At 42.8% G+C, this 24,008-nt stretch overlaps 1 protein-coding gene across 1 annotated transcript in view; it reads right to left on the bottom strand.

Annotated features, from left to right (window-relative positions):
• Positions 1-24,008, bottom strand: part of LOC122814359 (integrin alpha-X-like) — an 845,034-nt gene that overhangs the window by 488,637 nt on the left and 332,389 nt on the right. Inside the window, exons 5-6 of the mRNA XM_044086945.1 lie at positions 21,925-22,039; positions 13,343-13,473 (exon numbers count right to left, since the gene is read on the bottom strand). Of these exons, the coding sequence (XP_043942880.1) occupies positions 13,343-13,473; positions 21,925-22,039 (246 nt within the window). The remainder of the gene's footprint in view (positions 1-13,342; positions 13,474-21,924; positions 22,040-24,008) is intronic.

The following is a 24,008-nucleotide window of genomic DNA, read 5'->3' as shown; positions in this document are numbered from 1 at the left end:
TCCGGATCCATGTTAGTCTGCCGGGGCATCCTGGATGACTCTTTTTTTCTAGAAGTTTTGAAACTTTTATAACTGCTTGGTCCCTCAGATTGGGTGGAACATCTGGGAGGGACTTGCGTGACGGTAAAGGGGGTTGAAAGAATGGGATTCTGTAACCTCCGGATATGATTGAATGTATCCATTTGTCTTGCGTAAGGTTTAGCCAGGCTTTTGGGTAAAATGAAAGTCTTCCCCCGACTGCCTCCAGAGGCGGACAGTGGGGCAACCCTTCAGGGATGATGGAAGGGCTTGTCAGAGAAGGATTCTCTGCTGCCCTGGTTCTGCGGACCCCCTCTGCCACGAGGGTGATGTCTGTTGTTATTGTTATTTCCTCCTCTGCCTCTGGAGGAAAAATCACTACGTATGTCAGGTGAAGCTCCCTGGGATTTCTGAAACCACATTTTCCCAGTCTTCTGACCCTTGGGGTATGGTCTGGAAGGAGTGGAAAAACGGACTCCCATGGCAGAGAGAGAGTCTTGCCTTCCTGCTCACACCTAGTGAGAGTGTCTTTCACCTGTGGTCCAAAGAGAAAGGAACCATCAAAAGGAGTGTTGGTGAATGACGCTCTAAAGGGTTCCGCAAAATTACACAGCCGCATCCATGCATGTCTCCAAAGCGCCACACCTGTGCCTGCGGCTCTACTAGCACCATCGGCTGCATAGGAAATGAGCCTCATGGAGGAGTTGACTACTGAGTTAAGGGTCGCCAGCTGAGAAGCCACTTTAGCCTGAGCCCCTTCAGCTGATGGATCCTGAAGGGTATCGCCGAGCTCTTTCAGGAGATCCCTCTGAAGCCTGGTAAAATGGCATAAGTAATTCAGTGACCTCATAGAAAAGGTTGCTGAAGCAAACATTCATTTCCCGTATCTGTCCATAGTCCTGGACTCCTTGTTAGGAGGATGGACAGAGGAAGAAGTTTCCGCTAATTCCTTTTTAGTAGCTGCTGCTACCACCATGGCATCCACGAGAACACCCTTAGTAAGGAACTGCTTGTCAGGGGGTGCAGTGATAAACTTGCCTGGTTTCCTCGGGGTTGGTTCCACTGTATCCGAGGCTGACCAAGCCCTTCGAGCCACTACTGATATTAGTGGATCGAAAGGCAGAGAAACCCAGGAGGTGGAAGGTTGGGAACCGAACGCATCCAGGAATACAGATTCGTCCTCGGTAGGGGCTAGGGTATTCCAGCTCCCCCTCTGCTTAAGCATTTCTAGGATGTCCGAAAAGGAAACATCTTCAGAGGGGGAATCTCGGGGACCCTTCCGATTCATCCAAATCCATATCCGAAGTGACAGACTCAGGGGAGTCAATGTGCTTCCTCTTGCACTTCTTCTTCCGAGGGGGCTCCTCTGAATGATCAAGGGAGGCTTCGGAAGAAGAGGAAACACCCAATGGGGTGCCCTGGAGTGCTGGTTCCCCACGCTTGGGGTCTGGAGGAGGGACAGAGGCTGACGCAGGCACTACGGGGGACAGAGCCAGTGGGGTCGAAGGTGGAGCAGGCTCAGAGGCCAGCACACTCCTCATGACATTGAAGGCACGTCTCCTGCCATGATGTAGAGCAGGCTCTGGCTCCAAGGAAACCGGAATCCTTCTCTGCACAGAGGGACACGGCTCCGAGGCCAATATAGGAGCTGAGCTCACCTGCACTGACGCTCCGAGAGGGAGAACGGGGTTGGACAAGGGTCCGATGCCACTCGCCCCCTCGGAGCCGACGAGGGAGTCTCGGTGCCCAGATCCCTCAACGGAAGGCACCATCGAGGGGATCGGTGCCGATGACGGATCCAAAGGAGAAATCGTTATCGGAGCCAAAGGTTCCATGACTTGAACCCCAACAAACTGCGGCTCCGAGCTCAATGGAGTCGGAGGATAAACATCGATAGAAATCGACGGAGCCGACACCTGTAGAGGGCTGGACAACATTTTGGCCAGTGCCTGCGACTTCAACAACCTACTGACCACTCTCTCCACGTCGTGGTCTGAGAGCCTAGAGCCGAGAAGAGTGGGAAGATCTGTGACTGCGGTCACTCTGCAATAGGGGAGACCGAGGAGCCGAATGTATGGACTCTAACGAAGGGGACCTCGGCCTCTTGTGGGTCCTTGACAGCTCAGAAAGTACTGGTGGAGCCGACGAGGAAGCAGTCTCCTCAGTTCCAGCCAGAACCGAAGTAGTAGACAAGGCTTGGGCCAATGACAGCTCCGAGCTGGGAGCCAACGATTTGGCTGGTTTAGGAGATTTCACAGGCTGAGTCTTGGCCGGTGAATCCTGGGGCTTAAGAAGACCCCCCTCAAAATAAGTTTGTTTTTGCGCTCCTGCAGAACTCCTGGGCTAAATGCATGGCATATAGAACAAGAGTCCTGCAGGTGCACTGCACCTAAGCAATACACGCAAGATGTGTGCCCATCTGTCAGAGACATTTTCTGACAGCATGAGTCACACTTCTTGAATCCCAACACCTTGGATTCTTTGGACATATCCAGCAACTGAGGAATAACTACTCTAATCTGCTTCAGCCAAAAGGCCGGATAGCACAAAAAGCTAATATCAGAACACTATCACAAAAAGACAAAACACACAGTATAAAGATTTTTTTTTAAGACTAGGAAGCCTCTAACTTAAATGGCTACTTGACAAAAGGACTAACATGCTACCTACAGAGGGATGGGGGGAGGGGAGAACTCTCTAAATTAAACGAATTCTAAGGGAAAAAACTACAGCACTCTTATCACTCTAAACTAAAATAAACTACATAGCGACTAAGAATTTAACAACAAACTACAATACAAGAACCCTAATCTTATAAAAAAAGGTAGATTAATAAACTTATACGAGACTGAGCCAGTAACCATGAACCTCGCAGCTGAAGCGGCAGACGAGATCTTGGGTAGCTAGCGCTAGGCATCATGGGATAAGGGGTAGCCTCGAGCCAGTAAACAGCTCTCGAGCTATAGAAGTTGGCTGAGTCAGAGCCGAGGATCGGCTCCGATCCCAACCAGCAAGAACGAAGGCGAGATAGACAACTTAACATCAAAGTTTTTTCAAGACTGCAGCACATTAAAGTTTGGGGTATGTGAAGTGAAGCCCCCTACAATGGGAGATGGAGACCAGCATAACCTCCTGTAGAAACACTGGCTTCCTGTTTACATCTGTATTTTAAATATTCCCTTGGAAGGAGAAGGCAGTTTGCTTGTAGTCTACCAGCAATGGCAGAAATTATAAAATATGTTTGTGGTTATTTTGTAAACAAACGCAAGCAGTCAATGTGTTGTGAAGCTTACAAGCATTTGAAGTAGTGTCAAACGTAATAGTTTGAGTTTTGGTACTGTCGAGGAATTGAATTTGTAGAAGGTTTTATTTGGGATTATAAGTTTTTGCAGTCCCACTGGCACCCTACAGACATCTGGTAACATATTTCAGTGGTGATGTTTTTCTGATATTCTGAGCTTATACGTGTGTATAGATATGACTATGGATACCAAGTTGGCTGAGAGTGGCTGGGATTCAGAAAAAATCTTTACATGGCTATTTAAGGGTAAAGTAGCACAGTCTGAGGAGTGCAATGTAGCCTGATAGTGATTAAATATGAAGCAGGAGTGACACTGTGTGAGAGGGTCTGAATAAGTAGGCTGTTTGCTGGTGAGAAGCAAACAGGGCACACAATGACCCTGCCAGCACCACATCAGATCACGTGAACCTATAGGCCCATTATCTTGCATGTACTGAGATATGTATTCACAACACTAACTATGTGCTAGTACGAGCACAGCTGACAGCAGAAGTAAGGATTACACTGCAAAGTCTCTACTATGTTTACACTAAACATGGAAAGGAATGGGTGCATAGGACAGGTAGAAAGCAGGAATATCAAGCAGGGGATCACAAAAGGACAAAAATGAAATGAAGAGTGGTATGGGGGTGGGACAGCAACATATTCTTGAAGGACAGGTGTCCGACAACTGATGATAGCAAACTGGACTTAATCTAGGGAAGCAATTAACACAAAAAGAAACAGAACACCAAGATGGGAGATAGATTGGTATGATTTCTGACTGCCATTCATACTTCACAACCTCTTAGTGCAAGAAATCTGGACGAAGCCTAACATAATGATGGAAACAAAGGCCCAAAAATAGGGACATATTTTAAATATTGCTCTTATAAACCTAGAAAGAATCCAGAATGAAAGGATTAGTGTCAGTATGCATTTTCTGGAGGCTATTAAGTCTGGAACTCACATGTATGTCATTATTTAGTGACTTCAATCCACAGTGATTTGTTGGAAAACCACAAATTTTATGAGGAACAGACCAAAAATATGACGCAAAAATCTTGACATTTGGCAAAAATCTATACAGTTGACAGCTTTACTGTCATTCTGCACAGTGCTCCACCTAGCTTGAATCCAGTCACCTCCATAACTGCCATCATGACTGGGCCCAGTCACTGCTAATCCACAGTTCATGACCAGGTAGCTGTGCAACTCTGTAAGTCACATGAGGACATACTCCAGGCTATTAATGTAAGTGTCCAGCCACTGGTACATCACAGCCATCACCAGGCATTCCTCCTCCTGCCTGCTAACCTAGTGGGACCCCACCAGTGACTTCCACCAATAAGAACCCTACACTCTTCACCAGGGCACCAGGGGAAAGAACCAAAGAATAAAAGTGAGCCATTCAGGTAGTCCACAGCATAATGAACTTCAGTATCCTGTGGAAAGGTAGGTCTGAAGGCCACCAGGGACTCAGCTGGTTATGGTAAGGCCAAAGTCATAGTGAGGTGGCCACAGTTGCACATCATCCAATGCTGTCAATGATGCTGCATAAAATATGAACAGAAATGGAGATAAGAAAAAAACAACAAAGGACAAATAAAAAAATGAAGAAGACAGAGCTAAAAGGAAATACAGATGCAAAAGTCCTGTGTTCTACACACTAGTTGTCAATAAAGGCCCTGGGGAAGTAAAATGCAGCTAAGTATATAATAACAAATGAAAAGCAATACAGATGCCTGACATGAATGAACTACGTGTACCATAAAGTGATGACTACATGCCATCTAGCCTGTCATCCATGTATAGGACAGTGAAAAAGTCCAGGACTGACAGTCAGTATGACTGCAAGAGGCAATAAAGCTGGGCCCAAACATTTGATGCCAACCCTTGAGAAACATCAGAAGGTGGCATGAGCTAGCAAATGTTGACATATATGATACTGATAACTACATGCCACATATACTCTGCCTTGGCATTCCAAAAGGAATATACATAGAACACCTAAACCCGATATCAATACTGCACATATGATAGACACTCCGAAGTATCATCTGACAGTCGAATGCCAGTGGTATGCCAGATGTAATGACTCATACATGGGTAGATAAATGGCCAGTATAAGAGTAAGCCATGGAAGGCTGAAAGGGCACTAGGCAATAATGGAAAGATGGACAGATAAGGATGTGGCACTGAATGACTCCAACCACACAAGTCCAAAGCTGAAAATGACACCCATGATGACATTGGCAGACAACAGTCAGCAAGATCTGCATTACTATAACATTTTTGGAAATATCTGGTGGACCGTGGTAGGAGGGACAGTATTCCACTTATAGTTACACAGTATATCACATATAAAGCACAGCAAAGCAAAGGTATAAGCAATGATGAACATCCTCACTGTTGAGGGTTTTGCTCCACTGCAACTTGCTGATGGGGGATGGGGAGAACAGGGAGGGCTGAAATGATGCATGAGGGAAGACAGGGCATAGGTACAGGTCTCAACAACCTACCAGATGTATGGCTGATGGGCAGTGTGAGCTACACTATATTCCTTGATAGTCAGGTCAGACAGGGAGGTTAGTTGCAATACACACACTCTATAACAGGGGTTCAATTGTAATGCATAGTGGATGGATTGCGGGTGGGGAAGGACAGTGATAATTGATACAGACTGTGGGTGAGTACGTAGGGGGCAGGTTGCTCATGCGTTGTTGAGCACAGATCAATACAGGTGGATGACAGGGTGCATGTGACAACACAGTCGATCTCCATACTGCTCTACTGGACCGCTAGGGGCAAGTGGCCTTTGCTACCCAGATATGGCAGGTGTGGCACCTTTTGTAGCTCCTACTGCGGTTGTTGAATGGGCCCAAGACCAGTAAAGAAAGTGCTTCACATAACTGTGTAAACTCACTAGCCATAAGTGCATGTTTCCATGTCTAGTACATACATGGTGTCAAAAGAGCAGAAGAGACTCAAGAAATTCTCCAAAGTAAAGACCAATGTGCCACTATAGGATATCCATGGTGTGAGCAAGGACAGCAGATCCTGACCACAGACAAGACCAACTGGGTCTTCTAGGAATGTCTGTGGTATGAGCTGGTTGAGGATTTTTAACACAGTGGACAAAACAGATCAGCCCAGCAGGTCTGCCACAAACTCACGGATATAATCTGCTTGCTAGGACACATAACTCTCTCAGGAAGCACCACCACCTTCCTGCACAGTATATGCAACACTCCATTCCATATCCTTAGCCGATCCCTGTTACTATGTCCCTCCCACCTCTGCAAAAGATGATACATGTTCCCTAACCTTATTGCTGTGTTACATGGGTAAGTCATGTCTGATCACAGTGCGGTGAGTCAATGCACTGTACACATAGCCTAGATGTGGTACTGTATGCATCACTTTTAATCTTGTAGTATCTATTCTGACCTATAGCGGTGGACTAGTCATCCCCTCTTTTTTAGTGATGTAGCAAAATGCACATGCCTGTATCTCACATGGCCTCCCCCTGCAGCCAGTTCCTCTGATGTTTCCTCACCTGGCACATTCTCTTATGCTGACTCTAGTCTGTTTGTTTCCTAATGGGAATACCTGCTCTAGTTGTAGGTGGGGTGTACCACCATGCAGAACTGCACATACAGTAAACAACTTTCTACAGATCTCCAGACCACACTGACGCACACCACAAGAGGAATGTAAACAGCAGAAGCAAGCTTTGAAAAATATGAACACACACGTGGCGATTTTGTGAGACTGTGACAGTAATGAGTTGCAAGCTATTTCAGCCATGCTCTGTGGGTCATGTATTGGTGTCATGAACCCTGGCTCCAGGGAATATCCAGTATTAGATGTCATTGAGGGAAATCACCCCACACAAATTGCTGCTACAGTCTGAGATGTGCCAGATGGGAAAATCGTGGGAACTGTTGGACACCACTTGGCACTTTCATTAACCCTGTATCATCACTACTGTTTGCTACTGTCCATCACTATCAAACCTTTCAGCTGCTGTGATGATGTCATTTCTAAAGGACAGTATTGCAATACGTGTCAAGATATACCAAGTGAGAAAATTAACAATCTTGCAATTATGTTAGACCTATTGTTGGATAATAATTATTTTATGTTTGATGGTAAATATTTTAAGCAATTGAGGGGTGTTGCAATGGGGTCTCCAGCATCGCCTTATTTTGCCAAAATTGTGATGGGTGGTGGGAAAATACAGTACTAAAAGACACTTGTAAAATATTTAATGTGTTACTACAACAGATTTGTTGATGATTTTTTTTTTTATAATAAAAGGTGACCCTACTACTGTGATAGACTTTGTGAACAGGATTAATTATGTCAGAATTTTTGAAATTTACTTTGGGTGACAAGGGTAGTAACATTAATTTTTTTAGATGTTAATCTTGAATGGGATGAAATAGATAAAGATATTTGAAAGTAAGATACACAGGAAAGAAACATTTATAAATAGTTATTTACATAATAAAAGTAATCATCCCGGGTTTATAAAAAAGAATATTCCAAAAAGGCAACTAATAAGATGCAGTAGGATGACAAGTAACGATGATGTAACAAAGGAGGAGTTTAAAATTATATGTGATTGAAGTTAGGGGATATGATAAAGATTACCTTAGTAAATTAGCTGAAGATATTTTTAGCATGAGACAAGAGAACTACCCCCCTAATTTGGTTACTGAAGAGAATAATATGCCTGTTGGGTGCCAGGATCTGCCACATAACCCACGCACTCAGGTCACTCCACAACAAGTACAAATATGACTCTATCATTGTGCATGTTGGTGTGAATGACCTGCGACGTACCTCCCTGGACTACATGAAAAGAGAGATGGAAGAGCTCTCCGATCTTGTAGCCCAGGCAGGTATGACCCTAGCCCTGAGTGGCATTCTGCCATTGCCCAGAATGATATCTCAGTACAAGGACAAAATGACTGACTTCAACAATTGGCTAAGTTTCTGGTGTCATTCTAAGCAGATCCAGTATCTGTCTGCTTGGGATGACATGGTCGACAGACCACGATGCTTTGCCACAGATGGCCTGCACCTGTCTCCCCTGGGATTCCGGATACTGGCTAAGGCTCTTGCTGCCCCTATAGTGCTTTTTGTAGGCAGGGTTCGAATAACAAATTCACCACCATAACAGGAACAGGAAAGCAAAAACTGAGGGTAATGCTACTCAATGCTAGAAGTCTAAATCTCAAAATGCCCTCACTCGAGGCACTCCTTAAAATGGAGAACATCAATATCTGTGCAGTGACTGAGACCTGGTTCAAGGCTCCAGAAAGCACCCCTGCACTACCAGCCTATAACTCATACCACACTTTTCGGCCATGTAACCTGGACCGAAACACCAAAGGCGGAGGTGTGTCCATATTCATTAAGGATATCCACACCTCCAGGCAAGTTGCTCAGCATAATGCATCCCGGGTTATCCAAGTGCAACTAACTTTGGGCAAAACTGTAATCCAAACTGTAGCTTGCTACAGATCCCCCACCATGCCCAGGATTCCCACTCCTCTTTTCTTGATGTAATGGAAAATATTAGGGTTCAACCAAACACCCTAATAATGGGCGACTTCATCTACCCCACCATTAACTGGGAAAACTACTCATGTACCAACTCCTTAGCTCAACGCTTTCTGGAATTCATAAACTCCAATGCCCTAGATCAACTTATCCACACCCCCACCAGGGGCAACAATATCCTAGACCTAGTCATTACCAACATGAGTGACCAGTGTTCCACACCTGAAGTCAACTCCTCGTTGGTCCGATCTGACCATAAGCCTATCACCCTTGATATCCACATCCCGCCCCCACCCCCCATTAAGGAAACCACAGTAAAAAATTTCTCCAAAGCCAACTTCATGCTTTCCCTCCAGTAGAGCTCTTTTGAGTGTGTACCTTTAACTCCTGGTGGGCGTGGCTTCAGAATTTAAAAATGTAAGTTATCACCTTATATTTTTAACAAATACCCATTGACAGAGGTCATATATCAATCCAATTGTGTTTGCTATCATGTATGCTTCAAGATAACATTTTCCAATACCTTGTATGTAACATGGTTTTGGAATTATTAATGCAAATATGAACAGGCAATATTTGACACCTAGAGGAGCAGTAGGGTGTAACTGCAGAAACGCCTGGAGACGTCACTCGGCTGTAATGAGACAGAAGTGGTGAACTTCAAGATACCCACGCAGATGGACAGTGCAGTTACAACTGCTGAATCCTACACAAATGCACTTTATAAGCACTTACACGAGTGTATGGATCGTGCTATCCCAAACAGAACCAAGACGCTATCCTCCAAAAAAAGGAAGCCAATCTGGTGGTCCCCTGAAATAAACAAACTGTACAACAGAAGGAAAAAACTGTTGCAAAAGAGAGTAAAATCCCATGAGTGGAGGAGCTCCCTGGTCAAGCTCAGTAAGAAGCTGAGATCCCTTATAAGATCCTCCAAAGCTAGCTACAAAAACAAAATTGCCACTAATTCCAAGGACAACCACAAAGCATTCTATAGCTATGTCAAGAATCTAGATGGCAACACCCAGATCTGCTCTGAGTTACAGCACAAAGGCACAAAAATTACAGAACCAACTGATATTGCCAACATCCTGGCAGACAGGTTCAGTGCTAACTTTACCCCCCTCTCTCACCCCCCTAAAGGGCCCATATCTATACAGGAAGAATGCAGAGTCCCTGTAATCACAACTACGCAGGTAAAAGCTGCACTCTCTAAAGCCAAAAACACAGCATCCATGGGACCGGACAACATCCCAGGCTGCGTTTTACACGAACTTCAGAACGAACTGGCTCCCTACTTAAGCACCATGTTCAATAATAGCCTCGCATCAGGCTTTGTGCCCACTGAATGGCACACAGTAACAGTTATCCCACTCCACAAAGTGGGAGCCACCACTGATCCCGGGAACTATCGACCTATTAGCCTGATGAGCCTGGTCTGCAAGGCCACGGAACGTATCATCATGGAACTCATAAACATAGACATTGGTAACCTCCAAACTCTGGATCCCACCCAGTTCGGGTTTGTGAAAGGCAGATCATGCCTCCTGAACCTGATCGACTTTTTTGAGGCAGTCACCAAAGCCGTGGATGAGGGTAAGGTGGTTCACACCACCTATCTTGACCTCGCCAAGGCTTTCAACACCATCCCCCATTCTAGAATTATAGCTAAACTCACTAAACTAGGTATAAATCCCTACGTCACAAGATGGGTTGCTAACTGGCTCACTGACAAAACCGACACTGTAAAAGTTGCAGACTCCAAATCTGACCTCAAAGCAGTGACAAGTGGAGTACCACAGGGTTCCGTCCTGGGACCTCTCCTGTTTAGTATCTACTTCTCTGAAGTACAGGCTAACACAGAAGGCTTTTGTCTAACGAAGTTCACAGATGACTGCAAACTAGGTGCCATAGTCAAGTCCCCAAATGATATGGACATCCTACAGAAGGGCCTCACTGAGACAGATGCCTGGTGTCAGAGTCATGGCCTCAAGCTCAGTGCCAAAAAGTGCAGTTTCATCCCCTTTGGTAAAAACTCTGTACCCATGAACTACCACATAGGCAGGATTCTACTTAACATGGAATGTGTGATAAGAGACCTTGAGTCCCAGGTGGACAGTAGTCTCTCCTTTGATAGTCACATCGCCACAGTAGTCAGGAAGTCCTTCTACATGGCACACCTCATCATAAAAGGGTTCTCATCCAGGAAAAAAAGAGGCCATTGTTCCCCTCTACTCGTCACTCATTAGACCCATTATAGAGTACAACACCCCTTTTTGAATGTACCTCACAAGACATCTGCAGCAGCTGGAAAGGCCAGAGAAGTACCTCACAAAGAGGATTACTGGCCTCAAACAAATGCCATACACTGACCGCCTCAAAAAACTCCAGCTTTACTCCGTAGCATATCGCCTACTCCGAGGTGATCTCTGCCTAATATATAAAGCTATGTCTAACCCAGAGCTGTTGGACATGCTACACCTAAAGAAATCCCAATCCCTCCGAGCTACACGCTCTAGGGACCTAAACCTTGTCACCACAATAAACAGGACACGCTGGAGGGATAGATTCCTATCCCAGAGACTTCCTATACTCTGGAACAAGCTACCCATCTATGTCAAGCAAAGCTCTTCATTAGCACTCTACAAGAAAAATCTTGATGAGTGGATGGGAAATAGGAAATACACCCCGGGGATCACTTCTGTGTCTCTGCTGGACAGTGGCACAGGAAAATAACTTTCTTGGGTGGCTTAAGCTATGGAACCTTGCTGGCTAGGCTTATGTAGACCCTTGGGCTGATAGCCTAGTACCTACCTATGAACCTATAAACCTATAATATGAATAAAAATTTAACATGTAACCTGGAAATAACAGTAGATACTAAGAAAATTAGAGAAATTATTAAAAATAATTGGAAGATTTTGGAAGGCAATAAGCAACTGTTTGAGATAGTAGGTAATAAACCTAATTTTACTGATACAAATGAACATAATCTGAAAAAGATGTTTTATCGAGACAATACTAAGTTTGTTTCAGAACATCTGCATACCCAAAAAGGAGATGGTATGTACAAGTGTGGTAATTGTAGGTACTGTAGATATACAAACTTATTCCCATACAATCAAAGTGCCAGGGCACTTTACATGTAAAACGAAAGATGTGGTGTATATTTGTGTATGTAATGAGTGTCCAGGATTTTATGTGGGAATGACGACTAGGTCCCTTCATGAAAGAATAAGGTAACATTTTTATAACATAAAAATGAAAGATGAAAACAGTTCTTTGTATAGACATACAATTAAATGTAAAAATATAAGAAGTTTCTTTTTTCCATTTTAGAAATAGGTAAATTAGATTTAAGGGATGGTGATTTAAAAATTTTTTTTAGAACAATGGGAGACTTGTTGGCAAATTAGACTTGAAGCAGATAAAACACCAGGTTTAAACAAAGTTATTAACATTACATTTTTTTAAGTATAGGAAATTATATCTGAATAAGTAGTTTTATTACTGGTTTTATGGTAGTAGTGTTTTATGTAAAATTGAATGTTAATTAGATTTAGATAATTGTGTAAACAGAAAGGTGTATAAATGATGGTGGAAATTGAGATTTATGTTGTGTTCTGAAGTCGTTTTAGGACAAAAGTGATCAAAATAAAGGTGTACGCTAAGAAGTGTTGTTCACTGTCATACTAGTCCTCAAGCCAGTATACCAGTACTTTTTGAGTAATGAAGTTTCTCTTAGTATGACAGGCCCTCTGAAGGTATAGAAATTGAGGTATTAATGAAGGAAGGCACTGCAGGCATAACAGAGTATTGGAGGAGCTACAACAAGCATGAAGATATATGCAGAAGAAGATAGTGAGCTATAGAGGTACAATAAATGCACTACTTCGATGAAGATGAATAAAATGAGGTGCTAAATATGTAGTATGACAGCAAATATATCAATAATAAAAATGCAACAGGAAGAAAGTGCTGTAGGTGTAATGGTACATGGAAGATGATACTACATTGGAAATATACAGATAAATTATGTGACGCAATGGCAGTACCTCAGAAAAGGACTGTTTGGCAGTTAATCTGCATGTAGGTGGAAGTCTACACTTGGTACTATACTTGATCTTAGTTAAAAGGCCAAGACTGCTGCAAGGCCTTACAAGGCTAAACGCATGTAAGGAATATACTTTCACATGAAATCACTTTTCATAATTATCAGACTCAGTGTCTCCATCCCAGCATAGCACTGTGAACTTGTTAGTTGACAGTTTGGCTTAGAAATTTAAGGCTGTGATGCTAGACTTAGACGGCACAGCAGTCCTCAGCCTCACTTGTCCAGGAACTGTTCTAGAGTCTCCCCTAAAAAGGCTCTATATGCCTAGTGAACTTACACAATTAGCAAATTTGTTTTATTTTTTTTTCTTTAACAGAGCTGTTTCAGCAAAGGAGCTGTAATGCTTCAAAACTTACCCGGACATCTTTTTCTTTGAAAAGTTGAATCATGTCCTTCAAGAATGTTTTCATTTTTATAAAATCACTTGCACTGATGCTGTCTGAGCCATCAAACAATACTGCAATGTCCGTGGGGGCCTTTGGGCATTCTAAAAATAATCAGATAATAATAAATAATAATACAGTTGTTCATGTACAATGACTTCATGCTCAGTATAACAAAGCAGCATCAATGCATAGTGGTTAATATGCAAAAAGCTTTAAGGAATTGTATCAGTTTTATCCGGAGAGGCTACCTGAGCAAACAGCAAAAAACATATCACATGGCAACTAACTATATGTAGACCACTGTAACCTGCTTTACTGTTTTCACATGTATGCCTTCTTCTTCTAAGAGCAGTGGTGTGTGTATGGAATTTCCATATTCCACTTTTAGAGAAGCTTAATGTACTACTGTAAATTACGTTTTAACTACATGTGGTCTGATAAAATAGATATCTATATTAACACAATAAATGATATTCTATAATGTAATATTTTTCATAAACAACTACTCAGCAACAGTTCCTCAGAAATGCCTGCATAAAAATGTATATGTTACAAACCAACAAAGGACCATATCTTTGTAATCCTATGAAGTTTTAAAAAAATGTCTCAGAAATGTTTGTGTGGCTTGGCTGCTCTGAATTTTGATTTGAAGCTCTTCATTTAAGGTTTGATCACTTCTATTTTGTATCTTACTCTAGTATTACATTTATTTTGTTTTAAGTTTTCTGTTCTGTTAAGAGTTCTTGGCTAGGGTCAGTTAAAAAAAGTTACCAAAGAATTCCTTTGCAAACTGTGAACAGCATCAGTTAATTAGTGGGGGAGCTGAGAAACAGCATTGCTCTTTTATTTAGAAATATCTGTATTTAGCTGAAGTGATTGTGTGGCCTGGCTGCATTTTTCCCCTGCCACCCACCCAGCTCTTGTTGTGTTCTTAAATTTAGTGGCTTTTCAGATGCCCGCCCCTACTGTAAATCTAATTTTGGACATTCCTCCCAGTCCCATCTCATCAGCTCATTCTACTGGGTAGAGAGAGAGAGAGATCATTCGGGAAGGCCCACCCCCTTAGTTTCTCAACCTTGCATTATCTTGTTTCCTCCCATCCCAGGTAACCTAAAAAATTGCACTTTGTTCATCTGCTTTTACTGTATTTGTATTTCTTCATACTTTATTACTTTATTTTGCTTTTGCTGCTTGTTCTTAAAAGTATTTCAATTGCATTTATTCTGCTGCATTTATTACTGCTTGTTAGTAGCCTGATTACATTGTAACTGTTATTCTAAGCCTTTTGGTTTAAGCACTTGCACTTCAGGTCAGTTGTTTTACATTAGGAAGGTTATATTCTTGTGTCAGGAGAAGTAGCTTACATCCTTCTAAGCTGAGAATTGCTGGTTGAAGGTTTAGTGTGTCTGCTATTCTAAAAGTGTTTTAGTTCTGGTTTAAGCACTTAGGCTTCAGGCCAGTTATTTTACATTAAGAATGTCTGTGGTCTACACTCTTGTGGGAGGAGAGGATAGATTCTGCCCTTCTCAGCTGGAAATTGCAGGTTGAAGGCTTATTGTGCCTGCTTATTTGAACTGTTTATTTCTGAAATTGGTGCGCCTTGTTTGCTGTAGCATAGACCAGATTCAGACCTGCTGAATCTAGCTTGTTCGTATAACTTGAGCACGAATCCAGGCCATCTTTTTTTGGAGAGAGTTCCCCTGCACCGTAGTGGCAGAAGCGTGCAGTTAGAACTCGTCTCACTGAAAGTTGCCCAAATAGAGCTCAGATTTGAGCTTTTTTATTGGTTACTTGGTTAATTTATTTAAATCAGTTTACTCTTGTTTGCTACTGTTATATTTAAGTGTGTATCTGTTCTACTGTGCTAAATCACCCTAAACATAGTTTAAATATCTTTAGCATAGTCTGGTTACAGGTTTGCTGTATCCAGATCTATCTGTGTGATTCCTGTGTTTCCTGCTATGCCATCTTGTGTTGGCCGGGGCCTGCCTGCATTTAGTCGGAGTAAGTGAACTGGTTGGAACTGGTCTGGCATAGGGTGTTGAGCTAAGAGCTCAGGGACAAGGGGTGACCAGTCAGTTCCAGTGTTTCGATTTTACTTTTGTTTTTTGTGGTATTTAAACACTACGTTTGCATGGGTTTGTGCGTGTTTGCGCATCACTCACCCCCACTGTGCTGTTTTAACCCTTTGTGAGGTATTTCAGCTGCATTTTTTCTCTTTCCCAGCAGTCCTGTGTAAGTAAGGCCCTTGCAGCTACTGTATTGATTTTATCCAGCCCTACTTACACCTATAGGTACTCTCCCCAGATAGTACCCACTCTACTTTCCCTGACCTCTCTTCCACAGATTCTGACACCCATGGACGGACAATTTCCTATGGTTTCTCCTGCTAGTCTGGTTGATATGGGCATCGTAAGACAGTGTAGCAACTGCCTTATGTACAAAGAAAACCCTCTACTACTACCACCCAGGAAAACAATATGTGAGAGATGCAATTACATTAAGAACCTAAAATCCTTGCTGTCTCAGTCACAGGCCAGTACATCTGGCACTGAGAAGGTTGTCTGCACAAACACTACGAACACCACACCTCTTACACCACTCACACCTGTACAACACACTCCTACATATGCAGAGGTTCTCAAAAAAAAACTACCTAAACAAAAGAGACTTCTGAAGCAAAAACACATACGTACATCACAACCTACAGCACCAAGCATCACACATAGTACACATGCCTGTGTCTCACAGCCTCTAAGGCCCAGCCACAAACCCAGCATACTAATCATAGAAGACTCTATTGTGAGACACACAGATGTGCCCCTCACCAGGCTAGACAAGGAGAAAGTCACAGTAAGTTGCTTGTCAGGTGCTAAAATCCACCATATCATGCACACACTCAAGTCTCTTAACAACAGGTACTGTTATGACTCTGTCATAGTCCATGTTGGTGTGAATGACTTGAGGCATACCTCTCTGGACTATATGAATACAGACATGATTGAGCTCGCTGAATATATGTCCCAGGCAGATATGCCCCTAGCCTTAAGTAGCATACTACCATCACCCACAATGATGCCTCAATACAAACAGAAAATAATTGACTTTAACAATTGGCTTAGTTTCTGGTGACATTCCAAGGGGATCCGGTACCTGACAGCCTGGGAGGACATGACACAGACCACGATGCTTGCCTTCATCTGTCTCCCCTGGGCTTCAGGCTTCTGGCAAAGACTGTTTCCTCCCCCATAGTGCCTTTTTTAAGCAAAGTCATGAGCACAAAATTACCAACATGAAACATTCTTCTAAACAAAATTTAAAGGTCATACTGCTAAACGCTAGGAGTCTTAGCATGAAACTGCACTCACTGCAAGCATTCCTTGCCCTGGAGGATGCTGACATTTGTGCAGTCACTAAAACCTGGTTCAAAACTAAGGAGAGCACCCCAGCCTTACCAGGTTACTCATCCTACTATACTTTCAGACCCCAAACAGAGGGCTACAAAGCCAAAGGAGGTGGAGTTTCAATATTTATCAAAGACATACACACTTCCAACCTAGTCAAATGGTATGACACACAAGAAACACTCCACATGCAGTTAGCTATTGATAAAACACCTATTCAAATCATAGATAGCTACAGACCCCCAACCATGACTCAGGATGCCCACTCCACATATCTGGACTTACTTGAATCCATCAAGATTCAAACCCCTACCCTGATTCTGGGTGACTTTAACTACCCAGCCACAGAGTGGAAAACCTATTCTAGCCCAAACATAAATGCCCAGAGATTCCTCGACTTCATCAATGCCAGTGCATTACATCAGCTGGTCGACACCCCTACAGGAGGTGAAAATATCCTGGACCTGGTCCTAACCAACACGAGTAGCCACTGTAGCACCCCTACAGTGTCATCCTCCTTGGTATTATCTGACCATAAAGTGTTCACTTTTGAAGTCACCATCTCCCTGACCCCCCCGTCTTCAGGGTCAAACAAAAAAAACTTTCCAAAAGCTGAGTATAATCTCCTGAGAGCAGGTATAAGCAGCTTCACAGCCACTGCACCACCTTCAGTTGGAACTAACACTAATGTCCAAGCCTACACTAGAAAACTACATAAGCACCTACATAGCTGTATGGACTCAGCAATACCTGACAGGACCAAATCATCTTCCTCAAGGAAAAGTAAACCTGTCTGGTGGACAGCAGCAATAAACAAACTCTATAATAAAAGGAAAAAAATTGCTGTCCAAAACCAAGAAGGAGCAGGTGCCAAGTTGGAAGCAATCTTTCCTTTGTCTGAACAAACAAATAAGGTCACTGGTGAAATCCTCTAAGGCTAACTTCGAGTCCAAATTGGCCACATCAGCTAAGGACAATCACAAGGCCTTCTTCACATACATCCGTAGTCTCAAACGTAACACCCAAATCTGCTTTGAACTGGTGGCCAATAACACCACATACACAAATGCCGCAGATATAGCCAACCTGCTGCCAGACAGGTTCAGTGAAAACTTCACCCCCTTGTCCCTCCATCAATAAACCACGACATTCCCATCACCTGCCCCCCTCTCCTCTTCACCAGGGAGCAGGTCTTAATGCCCTCTCAAAGGCAAAAAATACAGTCTCCATGGGACCCAACAACATCCCTGGCTGTATCCTACATGAACTCAGGCATGAGCTCTCAACTTCATTAGGTACCCTATTCAACCAAAGCCTGAGCACAGGCTTCGTCCCAGCTGATTGGAAGACAGCCACTGTCATCCCTCTACACAAAGGTGGAGCGTCCACTGTCCGAGGCAATTATAGGCCCATCAGCCTAACTAGCCTGATCTGCAAGGCCATGGAATGCATTATCATGGACCTTATAAACAAGGACACTGGCAACCTCCAAACGCTTGATCCCACACAGTTTGTGTATATCAGAGTGTAGTGTGTGCGCTATGTCTTTAAGAAGCATGCGAGGCTGTGTGTGCATGTATAAATTACAGACACGTGCAATCCCTAGTGCCATTTTGAAGAAGTAGAGAGTGTGTAACCATGTATGATCACAGCAGTTAGTTTGTATATAAGTTACTTAGTCATAGTCAAGTCAGCTTTATAGTAATGTGTTTGTGAAGAACTAAACCCGCACATAAGGCAGCTGTTTAATCTTAGCCTTACCACAGGATATGTGCCCAAGGAGTGGCATACGGCAACTGTGGTCCCACTCCACAAAGGCGGTGCCTCTACGGACCCAGGTAATTACCGCCCCATAAGCTTAACAAGCCTGGTCTGCAAAGCTATGGAGAGGATCATAATGGAACTCATAAACAAGGACATAGGGGACTTGCAGACCTTGGACCCAACCCAGTTTGGCTTTGTCAAGGGCAGATCTTGCCTTTTGAACTTGGTCGACTTCTTCGAAACAGTTACCAAGGCCATTGATGAGGGAAAGGCAGTCCATACAGCCTACCTTGACCTTGCAAAAGCTTTCGACACAATACCCCACTTGGGTATCATAGAGAAACTTACCAGCTTAAGTGTAAACCCATATGTCACAAGATGGGTTGCAAACTGGCTAAAGGACAGAACCCACAGGGTTAGAGTTGCTGGAGCCATGTCAGACTCCAAGCCGGTTACAAGTGGTGTCCCACAGGGCTCAGTCCTTGGCCCCCTATTGTTCAGCATCTACTTCTCAGAAGTACAGGCAAACATAGGAGGACTATGGCTGACAAAGTTTGCGGATGACTGCAAACTGGGTGCCATAGTGGATAGTACATCGGACACAGACATCCTTCAGAGGGGTCTCACGGAAACTGATAGCTGGTGCCAGAGCCATGGCCTGAAGTTAAACGCAAAAAGTGTATAGTCATACCCTTCGGGAAAACAAGGTAACCCCAAGCTACCATATAGGTGGCAACCCACTAAGCACAGAAGAGGTTATCAGGGACCTGGGTACCCAGGTTGACAGTGGCCTCTCGTCGAAAGACCTTCTACATTGCCCATCTGATCATGAAGGGATTCACATCCAGATCAAGTGAGGTCATTGTTCCCCTGTACTCTTCACTTATCAGACCAATGATCGAGTACAATGCCCCATTCGGGATGTATCTCACCCGACACCTGCAGCAATTGGAGAGACCCCAAAAGTTCCTCACCAAAAGGATAAAGGGACTCCAAAACCTGTCATATACTGCCAGACTGAAGAAACTCCAACTCTATTCAGTTGCATACCGTCTGCTCAGAGGTGACCTGTGCCTGACATACAAGGCCATGACCAACGCGAATTAATGGACATGCTCCACCTCAAAAATCCAAATCCACCAGAACCACTAGAGCAAGTGACTTAAACCTTAGCACGGATATAAATAGGACGTTCTGGAGGGATAGATTTATCACCCAGAGACTCCCCATGCTGTGGAATAAAATCCCAGTCAATGTGAGGCAGAGCACCTCGCTGGCTCTGTTCAACAGAAATCTTGACCGTGGATGGGAGATCGAGGTTTACCCTGAATCATCTCTGTGTCACTGCTGGACAGAGGCACAACAAACTAATGGGCACATTATTTCTAACATAAGGGGTGGCGTAAGCCACATAACTTTGGGCTAGGCATATAAATGCCTTAGGGCAGATAGCCTAGTATAAACCTATGAACCTATGAACCTAAAGCTGCTTAAACAGAACCCACAAAGACTCATTTATTTGTGTAACAACATGAAAGCAACAGTTTGGTTCAGTTAAAGGGAAATCCTGCCTGTTAAACTTAGTCAACGTATTCAAAACAGTCATCAAAGCTATGGACGATGAGAAGACAATGCACACTGCCTACCTTGACCTAGCCAAAGCCTTCGATACTATTCCTCACTCGGGCATAATAAGTAAACTCGCCCAGCTAGGCATCAAGCTGTATATTACCAGATGGGTAGCTAACTGGCTCACTGACAGAATCCACTCAGTTAAAATAGGGGAAGCCACCTCCAGTTGTAGACCTGTAACGAGCAGTGTACCCCAAGGATCAGTCTTGGGGCCTCTACTGTTTGGGGTATACTTTTCGGGGGTGAAAGCCAAAATCAGTGGTCTATGGCTGACCAAGTTTGCAGATAACTGCAAGCTGGGCACAATCTTAAATTCCCCTACAGATGTGAACATCCTCCACGAGGGTCTTACCCAAACTAATGACTGGTGCCAGAAACATGGACTCAAACTGAATGCCAAGAAATGCATCATTATCCCCTTTGGGGAAAATGGCATCCCCACTAATTATCACATTAATAACAACGTACTATGCATGCAATTAGTTGTGAGGGACTTGGACACCTAGGTTGATAGCAACCTGACTTTTGACCATCACATTGTCTCCATTGTATGGAAGGCTTTCTACATGGCCCACCTCATAAGTAAGGGTATTTCATCCAGGAACAAGGAGGTCATAACATCCCTATACTCCTCCCTTATCAGATCCATTATCAAGTACAATGTCCCCTTCAGTATATACCTTGCCAAACACATGCAGCAGCTGGAGAGACCACAGAGGTTCCTGACCAGGAAAATCCAGGGTCTCAAACACCTATCCTATACAGACAGGCTAAAAGCCCTGTCCCTTTACTCAGTCTCATACAGACTGCACAGAGGTGATCTGTGTCTGGCATACAAGGCCATCTCAGACCCAGCCTTGATGGAGTTGCTGCATATCCGTAAATCAAACTCTACTTGAGCAACCTGCATGCAAGGCCTTAACCTGGTCTGTGACATTAATAGAACTTGTTGGTGGGATAGATTTGTATCCCAAAGACTCCCCCATCTGTGGAACAGACTCTTTCTCAATGTCAAGCAGAGTACCTCTCTGGCCCTCTTTAAGAGGAACCTGGATGGGAAACAGAAAATACACCCCTGGGATCCCACCTGTCTCCCTGCTGGACAGGGGAAACAGGCACTGACTTTGTGGGAACATGGACAAAATTCTTGGCTAGGCTTATAAGGGCCTCTGGGCCAATCACCTAGTATCATCCTATTAACCTATGTGTGTAGCTTGGGAAATAAGAGAAAACCACAGAAATACAGTTTTACTATCAGCACAACCATTCACGTACTGCATGCCTTGCATTACAGAAAAACAGCCTGTCTTAACTCGTCAGGAATCCTATAACTCTTTAACAGTATTCCTGCTCCCTGCTTGCAATACCAAGTCTGACATATAGATGGAGCTATACTGCTTGAAAACTCCAGCTGTCCTTGGGCAACTTTAGTACTATACTCAGCACAGTTAGTGAGATACATTAACATATAATGTTAGGGAATTTCATTACCTTGTCGGGACACAGTGGCACCCCATTCAGTTAAATACATTGTGAGGTATTGGACTCAGTGGACTCATGGACCCCCCCCCCCCCCCCAATGATAAAACCTCAGGGCAGAGTAGATTGCACTGTTTAATGTAGCAAAGATAGCCAGTCACTGCAGTCTCACTCATCTTATGCTGGGCTTTTGGGATTCAAATCTATATGTCCACAAGGGAAGTTGGGGGTCCTTTGACTCAAAGAAATTTTTAGAAACTACTTTTTACTTACCTTGCAGTGTTTTAGGTATCTGTTGTACCTGGTGCAGTTTGTGATCAAGCAAGTAGCACATTCCAGTGAAATACGCACTTGTAACACATGAATAGGACACGGTTGGCCCACATACCTAAAAATCAGTAAACAAAGCAAAATTACTACCCACCTGTGGTTGTCATTAGAAACGTATGTTTAAAGCAACAGGCAGAACTATAGCACAGAATGGTGAAAGAATGCAGTTTACTCTTTTAGGTAGTTTTGTCGGATGTTATAGTTATTTATTCTAAAATTTCAACTAGTTTAATTTAACTTCATGAATCTTTAAGTACATGGACTGTCTTAAACAAGTTTCCTTCATATTTCAACTTTGAGCTAGATAAAAAAAAAAAAAAAAAAAAGCTGAAAGCCTTATTCCTGTGAAGTCATTAAAAAGGTACCGTATTAGTATTATTGATTGAAACTGGATATTTTTGAATGAGACAACACACACACACACACACACACACACACACACACACACACACACACACACACACACACACACACACAAATGCTGGGTCTGCTTAAACTTGACAAATCCTATCTTACTGAAACTAGAACTACCATGCTTGGAGCAATAAATCTATACAAAATCACAAATAACATTATGCTAACAACAGTCAATCACTACAAATATAATTCACATTTTTTGCCTCATATTTTTCTGTTCCTCTTCAAAAGTATGGTTTTCTGGCAAATCACTGAGGATTGAAGTCACTAAATAATGACAGACATTTGAATTTCAGACTTAATATCCTTCAGAAAATACATACTAATATAAAACCTATAGCTATAACTACTTTCTAAGTTCATAGGACCAGTATTTAAAAGCTTTGTCCTGAATTGTTATACTAAGAAGTTGAGCAGTATGCTTTTCTTCATTCATTCATTCCTGCAGACATAGTTGCTGTTATGCATGCGGCTAAAAACAATTTGAAAGCCTATATTTTTTATTATGAAAATTAGTGTTACAGTGGTTTGTTGAAATGCAAACATAATACCAGTATATGACGTCTTATATCTTTGAACCCCCATGCTATGGTACTCTTGATTTAAATGTTACTAATCTGAACACTCACAATGTTGAACAAAAAGGTCACAAAGGAAAACCAATTAGAAAAGAAAAATCTAGCAAAGCTAGAATTTTCACCGTCTGATACCTTAAACCTCTTGAATCAGAGGCAACATGGGATATATGTAAATTACCTTTAAAGATAACAGGTGCTCCAAGTAAATGGTATTTCTCAACATCCATAACTTTTTAAGTGTTTTACAGACAATGGCAAATAAAAAACAAACATCTCTAACTGTAAGCATCCATATTTCTGCCTTCATATAACATCATCAACACAGCAAAAGAGAAATATTTGACTTTTGAAAACACAGGGTAGCCATACCCAACTGATATCCATAAACCTAAGGGTGCCTACAAAATATCTCAACCAACAAACCAAAACAATGAACAAAAAGGTCACACAGGAAAACCAATTAGTTAAAAACACAAAAAGAAAAATCTAGCAAAGATAGACTTTCCACTCTGTGATACCTTAAACCTCTTGAATCAGAGGCAACATGGGATATATGTAAATTATCCAAAAGTCAAATATTTCTCCTATGGTGTGCTGATGATGTCATAAGAAGGCAGAAACATGTATGTCCACAGCTAGAGGGGTCTGGCTGTATTGGCCTGAAATTGTCCATAAAAAGATTTAAAAGAAAAAAGTCATGGACATTCAGAAATGCCATTTAGCTGAAACAGATATCCTTAAAGGGTAATTTACATATATCCAAAAATGTATCACCACAAACCCTGTTGGAAGCACTAACTCCGTTTAATGAAATAAAGAAAGCAATCCACATTAACGCATAGCACACACAAAAAACGTTTTCGTCTTCAACTTTATCAGATGGCTAAAACAACCCACACTTCCCATTTAAATACAACTTCATCCCATCAAACATCCAATAAAAAAACAGAGGTAATTAATAGGTAACAAATGCTCTTCTAAAAAATATAAATATAAATAAATATGTGTGCATGTGTGTATAAAACACAAAAA

This window comes from Protopterus annectens, chromosome 10.part0 (genome assembly GCF_019279795.1).
Source record: "Protopterus annectens isolate FY-2018-M chromosome 10.part0, PAN1.0, whole genome shotgun sequence".
Taxonomy (NCBI): Eukaryota; Metazoa; Chordata; order Ceratodontiformes; family Protopteridae; genus Protopterus; species Protopterus annectens.
The sequence above is the reverse complement of the archived record's forward strand: the minus strand, read 5'-3'. Positions and strand labels throughout refer to the sequence as shown.